Source organism: Podarcis liolepis (assembly GCF_965112155.1).
Source record: "Podarcis liolepis genome assembly, chromosome: 13".
NCBI lineage: Eukaryota > Metazoa > Chordata > Lepidosauria > Squamata > Lacertidae > Podarcis > Podarcis liolepis.
In genome coordinates, this window is record NC_139573.1 from 6,009,955 (window position 1) to 6,023,565 (window position 13,611).

The window sequence follows — 13,611 nt, forward strand, 5'->3', positions numbered from 1 at the left end:
CATTCTGGCCACATGACCCGGAAGCTGTCTGCGGACAAACGCCGTCTCCCTCGGCCTATAGAGCGAGATGAGCGTGCAACCCCAGAGTCGGTCACGACTGGACCTAATGGTCAGGGTTCCCTTTACCTTTTTTTAAAATGTATTTACTTAGTAGACGTATTTCGCACTCTGCACCGTAAGTTCCCAGGGCTGTTTACAACCGCAAAGCATTATGGGTTGTGTCCAATGCTAGTCTTGTTGAGAACCACCCTAAGGTCAGCAGATGAAGGGCAGTATACAGATTGATTGATTGATTGATTGATTGATTGGATAAATAAATAAATAAATAAACTCAAGAGTAGACCTGCTGGAGCTACTCAGCGTACATTTAGCTGTGGTTGGGGGTTGGACTAGATGACCCTGTGGGAACCCAACTCTACCATCATTCTGTGACAGGACTAACACATATTAGTGTTAATAATATGTGTTAATGTATCACAACTGATACACTTTAGAGCAGGATGGTCCAACCTGCGGCTCAAGGCCTTTTTTGGCGGCCCTCTGCAGCATTCAAGAAAAAAATAGTTTATAGCCTTAATTTTTTAAAATTTTTTTGCATCGTGCGTTGCTTTTGAAAGCACATATATTGGTTTGTGTATTAAATTTCTTTAACGATTAAATATATTACATTTAATAACGGCGTGTTTTATATATTTAATCAAATGTATTGTGTATATTTAATCTGAGATGTGGGAATTTAATTCAGTGTGTGTGTGTCTTGGGTTCTGTGTCAGAAGTGCTCTTGCGGCCCACTTATATCTGAGAGATTGGATCCCGCCCTGCCTTATAAAAAAACCAATATTCATTCACATCCATGGGTCTGAATAGAACTAACACTGGGAAACAACCCACAGTTGGAGAACCAGATTTAGGAAGAGGGAGATACTTTGAACTGACTGATTAAAGAGATGCAATTTCGGTGAAATGTGTAGTTTGAAGATGCCAACTGCACCTGTCAGGAGAAGAGATTTCCCAATTTAGGGGGCCGAGACAGAGAATCCTGGGCTGCTGTGGGTGGCAGAACTATTACCCCATTCTTAAGCCCGGAGAAGATCAACAGGAATAGAGGTGGGCTTTCACACATTTCAGGGGCAAGAACGGTTCAGGGCTTTAAGGAACGTCGGAAGTTGGTCTGTCTACCTCAGTATTGTCTTCACCGACTGCCAGCAATGGCTGTCCAGGATCTGAGGCAGGAATTTCTCCCAAGCCTACCTGGAGATGCCAGAATTCGAACCTGGAACCATCTGTTTGCAAGGGAGGGGCTCTACGACTGAACCACGAACCTTCTTGGGAGTCCCAGAGGGGCTGAGAGGGTCCCCCCTTTGTCTTCTTCTTCTCCTTTGGGGATCACTTGTAGCTGAGTAAGATTGTCTTCCATAAACACAGTCTTAACAGTGAGTCCGTAAGTGACTGTGGAGGCCAATTCTGGATCCACACATCCTTCCACAGTGGGGACATTGGTTTCCAGGTGGGAGTTGATCACGGTGTGGATTTGCCAAGCGAGCCTTCCTCCTAGCATGTTTCTCCCTTGTGTCCTGAGTTCGAGTGTCTTCAAAGCTCACAACACCTTTGGTAAAGGCTATTCTCCAATTGGAGGGACGCGGGTGGCGCTGTGGGTTAAACCACAGAGCCTAGAGCTTGCCGATCAGAAGGTTGGCGGTTCGAATCCCCGTGACGCGGTGAGCTCCCGTTGCTCAGTCCCTGCTCCTGCCAACAAAGCAGTTCAAAAGCACGCCAAAGTGCAAGTAGATAAATAGGTACCGCTCCGGCGGGAAGGTAAACGGTGTTTCCGTGCGCTGCTCTGGTTCGCCAGAAGCGGCTTAGTCCTGCTGGCCACATGACCCAGAAGCTGTACGCCGGCTCCCTCGGCCAGTAAAGCGAGATGAGCGCTGCAACCCCAGAGTCGGCCATGACTGGACCTAACGGTCAGGGGTCCCTTTACCTTTATTCTCCAATTGGAGTGCTCTCCCCAGAGACCCCCCTCTCAGGTGGGGGGTTTCCTGCCAGCGGCCCCACTCGCTTCCCTTCCCCAGGCCCCCACACACACTTCCTCACCTCCTCAATTTAACCCCTTTCCCCCTCTCTGCCCCCCACAGGACAAAGGGATTGCTGGAGCCAAGATTCAGTTACTGAAGAACAAGTTTTCAGGTAAGTAGCCAGGGGGAGAGGACTGAAGCCATGGGGAGAGAGGGGCTGGTTCATATGGACCTTTAAAGAACATTTTTCCGGGATCCATCATATGTGGCAATGAGCACCTCGCTGTTGACATCTGTCCGTCTCAAGAGACAATGGAGTCCGCCTCCAGGGGTGAAGTCAAACGGCTGTGTTAGCTCCACCAAAGTGACCTCACCAGGGCACAAGCCTGGGTGGTTTATATGGAGGTCTTGGGCTGCCTGGGCAACAAGACCATAGCTGTCAACATTTAAGGGAAATTCCCTTATTCCAAATAGGATTCCTCACCCACTACTGGGCTCGAGGCCTGATCCAAGACGGGCCACAACTGGAGCAATATCGCCACACAAATACACGCTAAAAGATCCCCAAATGCATGCCTGGCTTAAAAGTGAGGCCTGGGCCCAAAAAGGTTGGAGGCTACTGGACCAAATGGTGCCCTGCCAATGTTGTGGACTACAACTCCCATGATCCTTGACCATGCTGGATGCTGGGAGTTGTAGTCCATAACATCTGGAAGGCCCCACTTTGGCTACCCTTTGTGTCTGCTGATCTTCTCCCCTGACTCCATTTTCCCCTCACAACAGCCCCGTAAGGTAGTCTTAATAATAATAATAATTTATATCCGCCCTCCCCAGCCGAAGCAGAGCTCAGAGCGGCTAACAACAATAAGCTGAACCCTTGCAGACATCTGGGGCAGCAGGGCCCTGCGGGTGTTTAGATCTTCTTGATTACCTAGTCATTATATCTAGTCATTGCAATGATTATCTTCTGTTTTCATGGTGCCTTATTGTACCGTATTTTTTGCTCTATAAGACTCACTTTTCCCCCTCCTAAAAAGTAAGGGGAAAGGTGTGTGCGTCTTATGGAGCGAATGCAGGCTGCGCAGCTATCCCAGAAGCCAGAACAGCAAGAGGGATTGCTGCTTTCGCTGCGCAGCGATCCCTCTTGCTGTTCTGGCTTCAGAGATTCAGAATATTTTTTTTCTTGTTTTCCTCCTCCAAAAACTAGGTGCGTCTTGTGGTCTGGTGCGTCTTATGGAGCGAAAAATGTGGTATATATTTACCACCACCTTGACATTTTACGTGAGTCGGCAGTATAAATAGGAAAGGGTGGGAGGAGACATTGGTGAGTATTGGGAGGCTAGAGGGCTGAGTTTGGGTTTGGGAGATGCGGGCCGAAGCGTAACTCGGGACTTCAAGCCGCCCTTCTCCCCAGCCTCAACCTTCCATCCATAAAATGGGAATATCCACGCGACCAGCATCCCAGAGTTGGAGAGATGAGCAACCCATAAATTACAAAGCACTTTGCCAATTAGGAGCGCTTGACATAAACGGCGGTTATTATTAATCATAGCCCGGCTCCTAATTCTGCCAAACCGTGTAGATTATGGCTCCGGGGTGAAGATCCTGCTAGCAGGCCTGCTTTTAGCTCATTTGGGGGAAAGGGACATTTTGTCATTTTGTAATAGATCAAATGCTGAGGCAGGAAGAAGTTGCATGCCTTAAGGCCACGCGTGGGACTTACTTCTGAGTAAGCCTGTCCAGGAGTCTGTTATAAGACACTCTGGCAAACCAGCAATCGCCTCGTGCAGCTGGGGTTGACCTGGGAACAAGACCAGAAATGCCCTTTTCAACTGAGGCGAGCAATACGTTGCCAAGCGGGGAAGTGGTGTGGAAGACTCCTTCAAAACAGGGCCATGCGGTCGGATGGGGGAAGGATGTTTCATAAGCGCGACTCCAGGAAGTGGTGTGTTTCAGCTGACTCACCCAAGTGAAAGGGAGACACAGCTCTGGGGTTAACGGGGCTGTCAAATGCGGTCGCTGCAAACAACCCTGCGTGTGACACCATTGTCACACTGCGGTTTCGTCACGGTCGAGGCACCCCACGCCACCAAAGTCGTTGTGCCCTCCCTGAGGGTTCAAGAAAGGGAGATCTGAGTCCTGGTACCCCATAGCAGGGATGGGGAGCCTGAAGAATAAGCGCTGTGCCCTATACCTCTGTTGTTGTTGTTGTTTAGTCGTTTAGTCGTGTCCGACTCTTCCTGACCCCGTGGACCAGAGCACGCCAGGCACTCCTGTCTTCCACTGCCTCCCGCAGTTTGGTCAAACTCATGCTGGTAGCTTCAAGAACACTGTCCCACCATCTCGTCCTCCGTCGTCCCCTTCTCCTTGTGCCCTCCATCTTTCCCAACATCAGGGTCTTTCCCAGGGAGTCTTCTCTTCTCATGAGGTGGCAAAGTCTTGGAGCCTCAGCTTCAGGATCTGTCCTTCCAGTGAGCACTCAGGGCTGATTTCCTTCAGAATGGACAAGACAACAGGCCAACATATATAAGAAACATAATACAACATTAAACATTTTTAAAAAGACTCCCTACATGGGATTGCCTTCAGATGGCTCAGGAGTTGGGTAACTCCATAGCCTCCAATGAAAATAGGGACATCCTAAGAAAAAGGGACGTGGGTGGCGCTGTGGGTTAAACCACAGAGCCTAGGACTTGCCGATCAAAAGGTCGGCGGTTCGAATCCCCGCCACCGGGTGAGCTCCCATTGCTTGGTCCCTGCTTCTGCCAACCTAGCAGTTCAAAAGCATGTCAAAGTGCAAGTAGATAAATAGGTACCGCTTTGGTGGGAAGGTAAACGGCGTTTCCGTGCTCTGCTCTGGTCCGCCAGAAGCGGCGTAGTCATGCTGGCCACATGACCCAGAAGCTGTACTCCTGCTCCTTCGGCCAATAAAGCGAGATGAGCGCCGCAACCCCAGAGTCGGCCACGACTGGACCTAATGGTCAGGGGTCCCTTTACCTTAAGGAACAGCAAAACATTCTGGTATCAAATCAGAAACAGGGATGGCTTCCCTAAATCAGGGACGTCCCTGGAAAATAGGGACACTTGCACAAACCAGAAGTGGAGTCCCTAAGGGGGTTGGATGGCTCCTTATACACCTCCTTCCGGCAACTTCTGAAGCCAAGCTGGTGCCAAACATCTTGCTCTGCTTTCCGTTGGACCACATCAGCCAGGCCAAGAGGGGCGGTCTTGTCCTCTGGGTATCCCGGGTCCTCCAGACACTCTGCCCAGGCTTGCGCCCCAAGGAGGTCACTTTGGTGCCATTAACACAGCGGTTTGACTTCACCCCCAAAGGCACACTCCATTGTCTCTGGGAACTCTCCTTCCTTGGAGGTTTTGAAGCAGAAGTTGGGAGGTCATCTGTCATGGATGCTTCGGTTTCGATCCTTGCATTGCTGGGGATTGGGCTAGATGACCCCCTGGGTCCCCTTACAATTCTACGATTCTGCCCCAGAGGCTGCCTCCTTTTCCTCTTTCTGAGAACTAGGATCAGAGGCAGTGGAATGAGCAGCACTAGTCATGCCAGAAACTACAAGTAGTAGTGGTGATTTTGGGTTTCCCTGCTGGCAAGGAGCTCTCTCTTAGTCGGAGAACTGTAGAGTTGGAAGGAGACACAAAGAATAATCTCATTCAACCCCCTGCCATGGCTTATAGGCCTTCATTCAGAGATTGGTGGCTGAGGGGACACTGGCCAGTGTGGTGTAGTGGTTAAGAGCGGTAGTCTCATAATCTGAGGAACCGGGTTCGCGTCTCCGCTCCTCCACCTGCAGCTGCTGGGTGACCTTGGGCCAATCACGCTTCTGTGAAGTCTCTCAGCCCCACTCACCTCACAGAGTGTTTGTTGTGGGGGAGGAAGGGAAAGGAGAATGTTAGCCTCTTTGAGACTCCTTAAAGGGAGTGAAAGGCGGGATATCAAATCCAAACTCTTCTTCTTCTTTCTTTCTCTCTCACACACACCTCTTTCAAGAGTTGGCCATCTCCCTGACCTCCCAGCTCCTCACTTTCCTTCTCCTGCCGCAGGTGTGAGCTGTCCATTGAGAAGTCCACAGTACTGCAGTCCGAACTTGAATCCTGCAAGGAATTGCAGGCCTTGGAACCGGAGAACAAGTGTAAGTCTCTGGGCTGCTCCTGCGTGTTCTCTACAGCCTTATTTGTGTCACGCTCTGGCGGGGGGAGGGGGAGGGATGTGGGTGGCGCTGTGGGTTAAACCACAGAGCCTAGGACTTGCCGATCAGAAGGTCAGCGGTTCGATTCCCTGCAACGGGGTGAGCTCCCGTTGCTCAGTCCCTGCTCCTGCCAACCTAGCAGTTCGAAAGCACGTCAAAGGGCAAGTAGATAAATAGGTACCGCTCCGGCGGGAAGGTAAGCGGCATTTCCGTGCGCTGCTCTGCTTCGCCAGAAGTGGCTTAGTCATGCTGGCCACATGACCTGGAAGCTGTACGCCGGCTCCCTTGGCCTGTAAAGCGAGATGAGCGCCGCAACCCTAGAGTCAGCCACGACTGGACCTAATGGTCAGGGGTCCTCTGGCCGGGGGGGGGGGTGAGAACCAGGATTTTGAGATGCCTGTCCTTGGGCAACTGTTGCACTGCTGTGTCTATATTCTGCAACTACACTGAATGCATATGCAGAATTGGAACAGAATTCAGCATTCTAAGCATCAGTGACATTATGAGCTTTTAAAAAAGCAACAACAACAACCTTGTTTCTAGTCCTTAACACTTGGAAGTGTCGGGCAACACCTGGCTGAAACCCCAGCAGCTGAATTTGGGAACCAGTCAGGTATAGTAGGGTGGAAATCATCCTATGATTAGCAAATCATGGTAATTCTTTAAATGGGTTTTTTTAAAAAAAAATTATTGCTTTTGCCCCCTAACGTGTATTGTTTTTGTTTGCCATCCTCGGTTCCTTTGGGAGAACGGGCGCGGTGGAAATTTAATAAATAAATTGTGCAGAATAAATAAACGAAGGTGAACGCAGGTCACAGAATTCAGCTTTGCCTCCGCACAGAATTTTTCTCTTCAGTTAATTCGGGGAACCAGTTCCAATTTTTCTTTTTTGTGCTCTCTCACTCTCTCTCTAGGGTGCCTCTTGACCATCATCCTCCTCATGAGGGCCTTAGACCCCTTGGTTTATGAACACGAGACCCTCAGTTACTTTACGACCCTGAAGGTGAGCTGGGGGGGGAGCAGAGCGGAATTAATTCAGCTGCACCCCCGATATCCTGTACCCCTTCTACATCAGCAGAGTCGGTTTGCAGAAGTGTTTGAAAAATAACACTATGGGGGGGAACACCCTGGCGTACTCACAGACTTATTTGGAGTGGGGGGCGGAAGATGGGTCCGGAATGGAGTGTCCTTACAGAGGGCATGGCTGGCTGGAACCCTGAACAGGCACACCCCAGTGAACCACACTGAGTCAATTTGTTGCTGGTCCCACTTGTCCGCATTTACTGCCCCCCACCTGCTGGTTGAAGGACGCGGGTGGCGCTGTGGGATAACCACAGAGCTTGCCAATCAGAAGGTCGGCGGTTCGAATCCCCAAGAAGGGGTGAGCTCCCATTGCTTGCTCCCTGCTCCTGCCAACCTAGCAGTTCGAAAGCACGTCAAAGTGCAAGTAGATCAATAGGTACCGCTCTGGCGGGAAGGTAAATGCCATTTCCGTGCACTGCTCTGGTTCACCAGAAGTGGCTTAGTCATGCTGGCCACATGACCCGGAAGCTGTACGCCGGCTCCCTTGGCCAGTAAAGCGAGATGAGCGCCACAACCCCAGAGTCGGCCACGACTGGACCTAATGGTCAGGGGTCCCTTTACCCTTACCTGCTGCTTGAAAGTTGTCTGGTGACAATGGTGTCTCTGATTTTGTGCAGAAGTGTCCTTTCTTCCTCAGCTGTCCTCCCCTAATTTCACACACACACACACACACACATACACACACACACACACGGCAGACAAGGCAGCTGGCTTTGGAGGCCCTGTAAGCCTATCGTTTGAGAATGCCTAGCCCAAAAATGGAAAAGCCCCAAAATGGAAAACACAGGAGTTGCCAACCATGAAGGAGTGGCAAACAAAGATGGCTGAATATGCGGAATTAGCAAAACTGACTCACAGGATCCGCAATCAGGAGGAAACAAAGTTCCAAAAAGAATGGAGTAAATTTATGGACTATATAAGTGAGAACTGTAGAAATTTGAAGACGTTAGCAGGGCTGAAATATATATTACGTCATGATCTAGATATCACGAAGGAACTGTGGGTCAGAGATTGGAATGAGAAAACCCGCAGGAGGGACGGAGGGAAGTTAATGCTCTGTAGAGCGTAAAGAAAGATAGTTGTAAAAGGATATGAAATATTAGTGTATTTTGTCTGTGTATATAAAATGAAAACGGGACGCGGGTGGACCTAATGGTCAGGGGTCCCTTTACCTTATAAAATGATAACTTAATAAAAAGCACATTTTTTTAAAAAGAGAATGCCCACTGACCTCTGCTTCCGTTCTCCTTTTCTCACTTTCCCTCCCCAGGGAGCTGACCCCATGCGCTCGGCCTACCTGGATGACCTCCGCAGCAAATTCCTGATTGAAAACAGCATCCTCAAGATGGAATACGCCGAGTCCCGCGTCGTGGACTTGTCCCAGAGGGTACGAGGCCTTGGAGGGTGGGGGCTGACAGACGGGAAGGAGTAAGGGACCAGGAAGGAGCCTGAGGAAGGGAGCAGATTCTGCGTGAGTGCCAGGGAATAGCCAGGAAGCGGGCAGATTTGGGGCAAGGTCCTGGTACATCCCATTGTCAGGGACTAGTTGGACACAGGAGGAACCAGCCAGGGGAAGACAGCCCAGAGCCCAGGGATTGGTGGTGGGACAACGATGAGAGGACAGAGGAAGAAGACTGGAAGGAGGAGGTGTTGGAAGCTGGGGAGGCGACAGGGTTTAGTGAGCGGGGAGAGTCTGTGGTGGAGAGAAGTCCAGAATCGGAGGCAGACGATGAAGCAGGAGAGAGGAGGGAGGCAGAGAAGGGTCTGGCTGGTGAAGAGTCACCGGTATCTCCCCTCTCTCCTGGTCTTGACACCTGGCTTGAGAGCAGTACATGTGAAAAGGATCTAGGAGTCTTGGTTGACCACAAACTTGACATGAGCCAACAGTGTGACGCGGCAGCTAAAAAAGCCAATGCAATTCTGGGCTGCATCAATAGGAGTATAGCATCTAGATCAAGGGAAGTAATAGTGCCACTGTATTCTGCTCTGGTCAGACCTCACCTGGAGTACTGTGTCCAGTTCTGGGCACCACAGTTCAAGAAGGACACTGACAAACTGGAACGTGTCCAGAGGAGGGCAACCAAAATGGTCAAAGGCCTGGAAACGATGCCTTATGAGGAACGGCTAAGGGAGCTGGGCATGTTTAGCCTGGAGAAGAGGAGGTTAAGGGGTGATATGATAGCCATGTTCAAATAGATAAAAGGATGTCACATAGAGGAGGGAGAAAGGTTGTTTTCTGCTGCTCCAGAGAAGCGGACACGGAGCAATGGATCCAAATGACAAGAAAGAAGATTCCACCTAAACATTAGGAAGAACTTCCTGACAGTAAGAGCTGTTTGACAGTGGAATTTGCTGCCAAGGAGTGTGGTGGAGTCTCCTACTTTGGAGGTCTTTAAGCAGAGGCTTGACAACCATATGTCAGGAGTGCTCTGATGGTGTTTCCTGCTTGGCAGGGGGTTGGACTCGATGGCCCTTGTGGTCTCTTCCAACTCTATGATTCTATGATTCTATGGTCTCCCAGGACCAAAAGAGGCATGAAAAGGGCGGCGGAGAGGTTAGCTGCAGGCAGGCATAGTCTCAGATTGCTTGGGGGAAACCCTGGAGAGGAGGAGACCTTCAGTCTCAGCAACTGCTTCATGGGGGCAAGATCTGCCAGAGAGGAATTGCAGTGCTCACTAGGCCTGACACTCCTGTGCAGATCCTGTTTTTACTGATAAAGAGTTAACTCCACTTACGGCGTGTGATTTACGGCTGGCTGGCTTTGACGCTCCTTGAGCCTGCCTGTTGGTTCCTCCAAGACTTAAAGTCGCCCAGTGAGATGGATTAAGGGCAGGCAGGCATCTGTTTGGCCACTGGGGGCGGACGGGTAAAGGGACCCCTGAACATTAGGTCCAGTCGTGACCGACTCTGGGGTTGTGGCGCTCATCTCGCTTTATTGGCCGAGGGAGCCGGCGTACAGCTTCCGGGTCATGTGGCCAGCAGGACTAAGCCGCTTCTGGCGAAGCAGAGCAGTGCACGGAAACGCCGTTTACCTTCCCGCCGGAGCGGTACCTATTTATCTACTTGCTCTTTGACGTGCTTTAGAACTGCTAGGTTGGCAGGAGCAGGGACCGAGCAACGGGAGCTCACCCCGTCGCGGGGATTCGAACCGCCGACCTTCTGATCAGCAAGTCCTAGGCTCTGTGGTTTAACCCACAGCGCCACCCGCGTCCCTTGGGGGCGGACGGGATGTTGGACCAAATGAGGCCACTGGCCTGATCTAAGAGGCTCTTCTTAAAGAAACGTCCACCTTGAATTGGCACATAGTTCGGATGCTCGGATGTGGAGTTCAGCAGAGCTCATCTTCTCTAAGTGGCAAGAGATCATACCCTGAGATTAAGAGCATCGTGCTTTACTGACTGAGCTAGAAGGCTCTGTAAGGCGGGAGAGGAGTATTGCTGGGGGGGGGGTGTTGAGAATTAGCTCAGGTGTGTGAGGACTCCCCATAAATGTTCCTTCCACCACCATCCCTGTCTTATTTCCGTCTCCCCAGGGCCTCACCATTCTGTGCCACCTGGAGCACCTACTTCTGGTCACTCACATGAACATCTCGGACAACCTCCTCCGCTGCTTGCCCCCCACACTGGCCATGATGCGCTGCCTTGAGGTGAGGCTGCCCAGCCCCCAAGTGCCCAGCGACGGGTGCCCGTCTCTTAGGACCCCCGGCCTTCCTTAGAAGCCCTTTCTTCCCCCACCACCTTGTCTCAATAACGCCTTCAGGCAGAGGGCACGCCGGGTGCGAAGGCTAGGGGAAGCCACAGCTATTACATTGAACGGAAAGGGGGCAGATTTTGGTGTCGCACGTGGCACCGCTGAAATTTGAGACCCCCCAGGTCCACCGCTGCTTCAGGGCTCTTCTTCTGCTCTTAACGCCAGGCCAAGTAGGCCTCAGGAGTTATTTATGGGCCCCTGAATTTCCACAGCCACATTTCTTTTCTTTTCCCCCCCACAAAGGTACTCTTCATTTATTTTTTGACATCTTTCTGTGTTTTTCAAAATAGCTTTGTAAATTTTAAAACAGCACATTTTTCTTTCTTCTTTTTGAATTCGCATTTTATTTATTTGTTAACATTTTTATATTACATAAACGTTGTCATATTACATTACAGGACTTACTATAATATAATTTCCAACATGTATACAAAATTTATATACGAATTTTATATACCTAGAAAGAAAATGAAACGAAAGAGAGAACAAAGAGAAAAAAACAAAAACAACCCCCCCCCAAAAAAAATCATATACATACGAACACACTAGACTTCCTGTCCATCCAGTTGTATATTCCTTTTTTACAAATGAATGTACTCTTATTATTGTATATTTCTTTACATTTTACCTAATACATTCCTATATCAATATGTGCCCTTAGTCTTATTTCTCAACTCAGTCTCACTCCAACGTCAATCAAATGCTAGCATAGATAGCGAACCTTTACTGCATTTTTGAACACACGTTTTATATCTATCCCACTTTTCCATCAATTTTTGTTTCGAATTGCCCCTCGGGGTATTTGTTAACTGCGCCATTTTGGCAAATTCTTGTAGCTTGTAATGCCAGTCCGTTATTGCCGGGGCTTCCTGTTCCTTCCACAGCCACATTTCAAAGCGGGGCTGCGGGTTGCGGAGTGGGGACGCGGATCGGGTTCCTGTTGCCTTGCTCCTCTTGACGCTCCTCCTCCTCTGTTTTGCCTCAGGTGCTGGAGGCTGACAACAACCAGATTGAGACCCTGGAAGGCCTGCCCCCGCTCCCTCGCCTGGAAGAGCTCTCCCTTTGCAACAACCGTATCCTTGGCGCTGTGCGGGTTCTGGGGCTGTTGGAGTTCACTTGGGGTGGGGCAGGGATGCTCTCTGGGAAAGGGGAACACCTCTCCCCCCCCCTCTCTCTCTGAGAGCCAGTGTGGTGTAGTGGTTCAGAGCGGTGGACTCGTAATCTGGTGAACCGGGTTCGATTCCCCGCTCCTCCACATGCAGCTGCTGGGTGACCTTGGGCTAGTCACACGTCTCTGAAGTCTCTCAGCCCCACGCACCTCACAGAGTGTTTGTTGTGGGGGAGGAAGGGAAAGGAGATTGTGAGCCGCTTTGAGACTCCTTCGGGTAATGATAAAGCGGGATATCAAATCCAAACTCTTCTTCTTCTTCTCTCTGGCCACAGTTCTCCTTGACTCCGCTGCCCCTCGCTCAGGCATCCAGCAGCCTTCCGGCCTCCGCACCCTCGCCGCCTTCCCCAAACTCGCCCACCTCAACCTGCAAGGCAACCCTCTCTGCCAACTCCCCGGCGTCCAGTCGGAGCTCGCCGCCTTGCTGCCAAATGTGGGGACCATCCTGACCTGATGGGTTTTGCGGGAGACCCTGCGCAACACACGCACCCCCCACACACACACAGTTCCTCCCCACGCACACACTGACCCCCTTTTAATTTATTGGCATGAGGAAACGATGAAATAAAAAAAAAGGTAATTGTTGCTGTGAGTCGCTACCGATGTCCAATACATGCAGCAGAAAGGGGGGTGAATCCCAGGAATGTCCCCCCTTCCTGCTCCTGCACCCCTCACGCACACCGCAAACGCATATTGAAGCTGAGAAAATGTGCCGCCTCAGAAATCATATCAGAAGACTGTTCTCACACAGGCCAGCCGTAAAAGCCCAACAGTTCCTGAATGATCTCCCAGCAAGAGACCTTGGTAGTAAGTCTTTTGTGGAGGATTGGAAGTTTCCGGGACTCCAGCTCCCATCAGCCTCAGCCTGTGTGGCCAGTGATGATGGGAATTGTAGTCCAGGAACAACTGGAGAGCAAAGCCCATCATCATCCCTGCCTGAAAAGTCCCAGCGGTTTCTAAATGATCTTCCAGACACAAGCCTGGTATCTGCTGATGAAACCTGGGCCAGTGAATCATAAATACGCATTCAGGCAAAAACAGAAATTGTGAAGAAGGGCATCACGCTTTCCTTGGTTATACCGAAGAAAGGCTTGTGTGTGTCATATTAAAAAGGAAGTCTTTCCCAACCACCACCACTGCCTCATCTCTCTCACCTAGGGGACGGTTCCTGTGCTAGGACACTTCCTGCCGTCTAAAGTATGAAAACATAAATATTTCACTTTTAAAAGTGCAGGTTAATTTAATTCACCATTTTCATTATCTGTTCTTTTTTAAAAAGTGATTTATCTGACCTATGCCTCCTTGGTAGCTACAGTACCAGGTTGACAGAGGCCGGATTAATCACTTAAAAAGGAAGACTTGCTCATTTATTTAAACCGGCAATTCTAAA

General features: G+C 50.3%; 1 protein-coding gene across 5 annotated transcripts in view; it reads left to right on the plus strand.

Annotated features, from left to right (window-relative positions):
* Positions 1–12,806, plus strand: part of RABGGTA (Rab geranylgeranyltransferase subunit alpha) — a 36,107-nt gene extending 23,301 nt beyond the window's left edge. For all 5 annotated transcript variants that reach the window (XM_083472680.1, XM_083472681.1, XM_083472682.1 and 2 more), the window contains 7 exons: positions 2,136–2,187; positions 6,075–6,163; positions 7,135–7,223; positions 8,574–8,690; positions 10,836–10,949; positions 12,039–12,126; positions 12,527–12,806. In XM_083472680.1, coding sequence (XP_083328806.1) covers positions 2,136–2,187; positions 6,075–6,163; positions 7,135–7,223; positions 8,574–8,690; positions 10,836–10,949; positions 12,039–12,126; positions 12,527–12,675 — 698 coding nt within the window. In that variant the 3' untranslated portion in view covers positions 12,676–12,806. The remainder of the gene's footprint in view (positions 1–2,135; positions 2,188–6,074; positions 6,164–7,134; positions 7,224–8,573; positions 8,691–10,835; positions 10,950–12,038; positions 12,127–12,526) is intronic.
* The last annotated feature ends 805 nt before the right edge of the window (positions 12,807–13,611 follow it).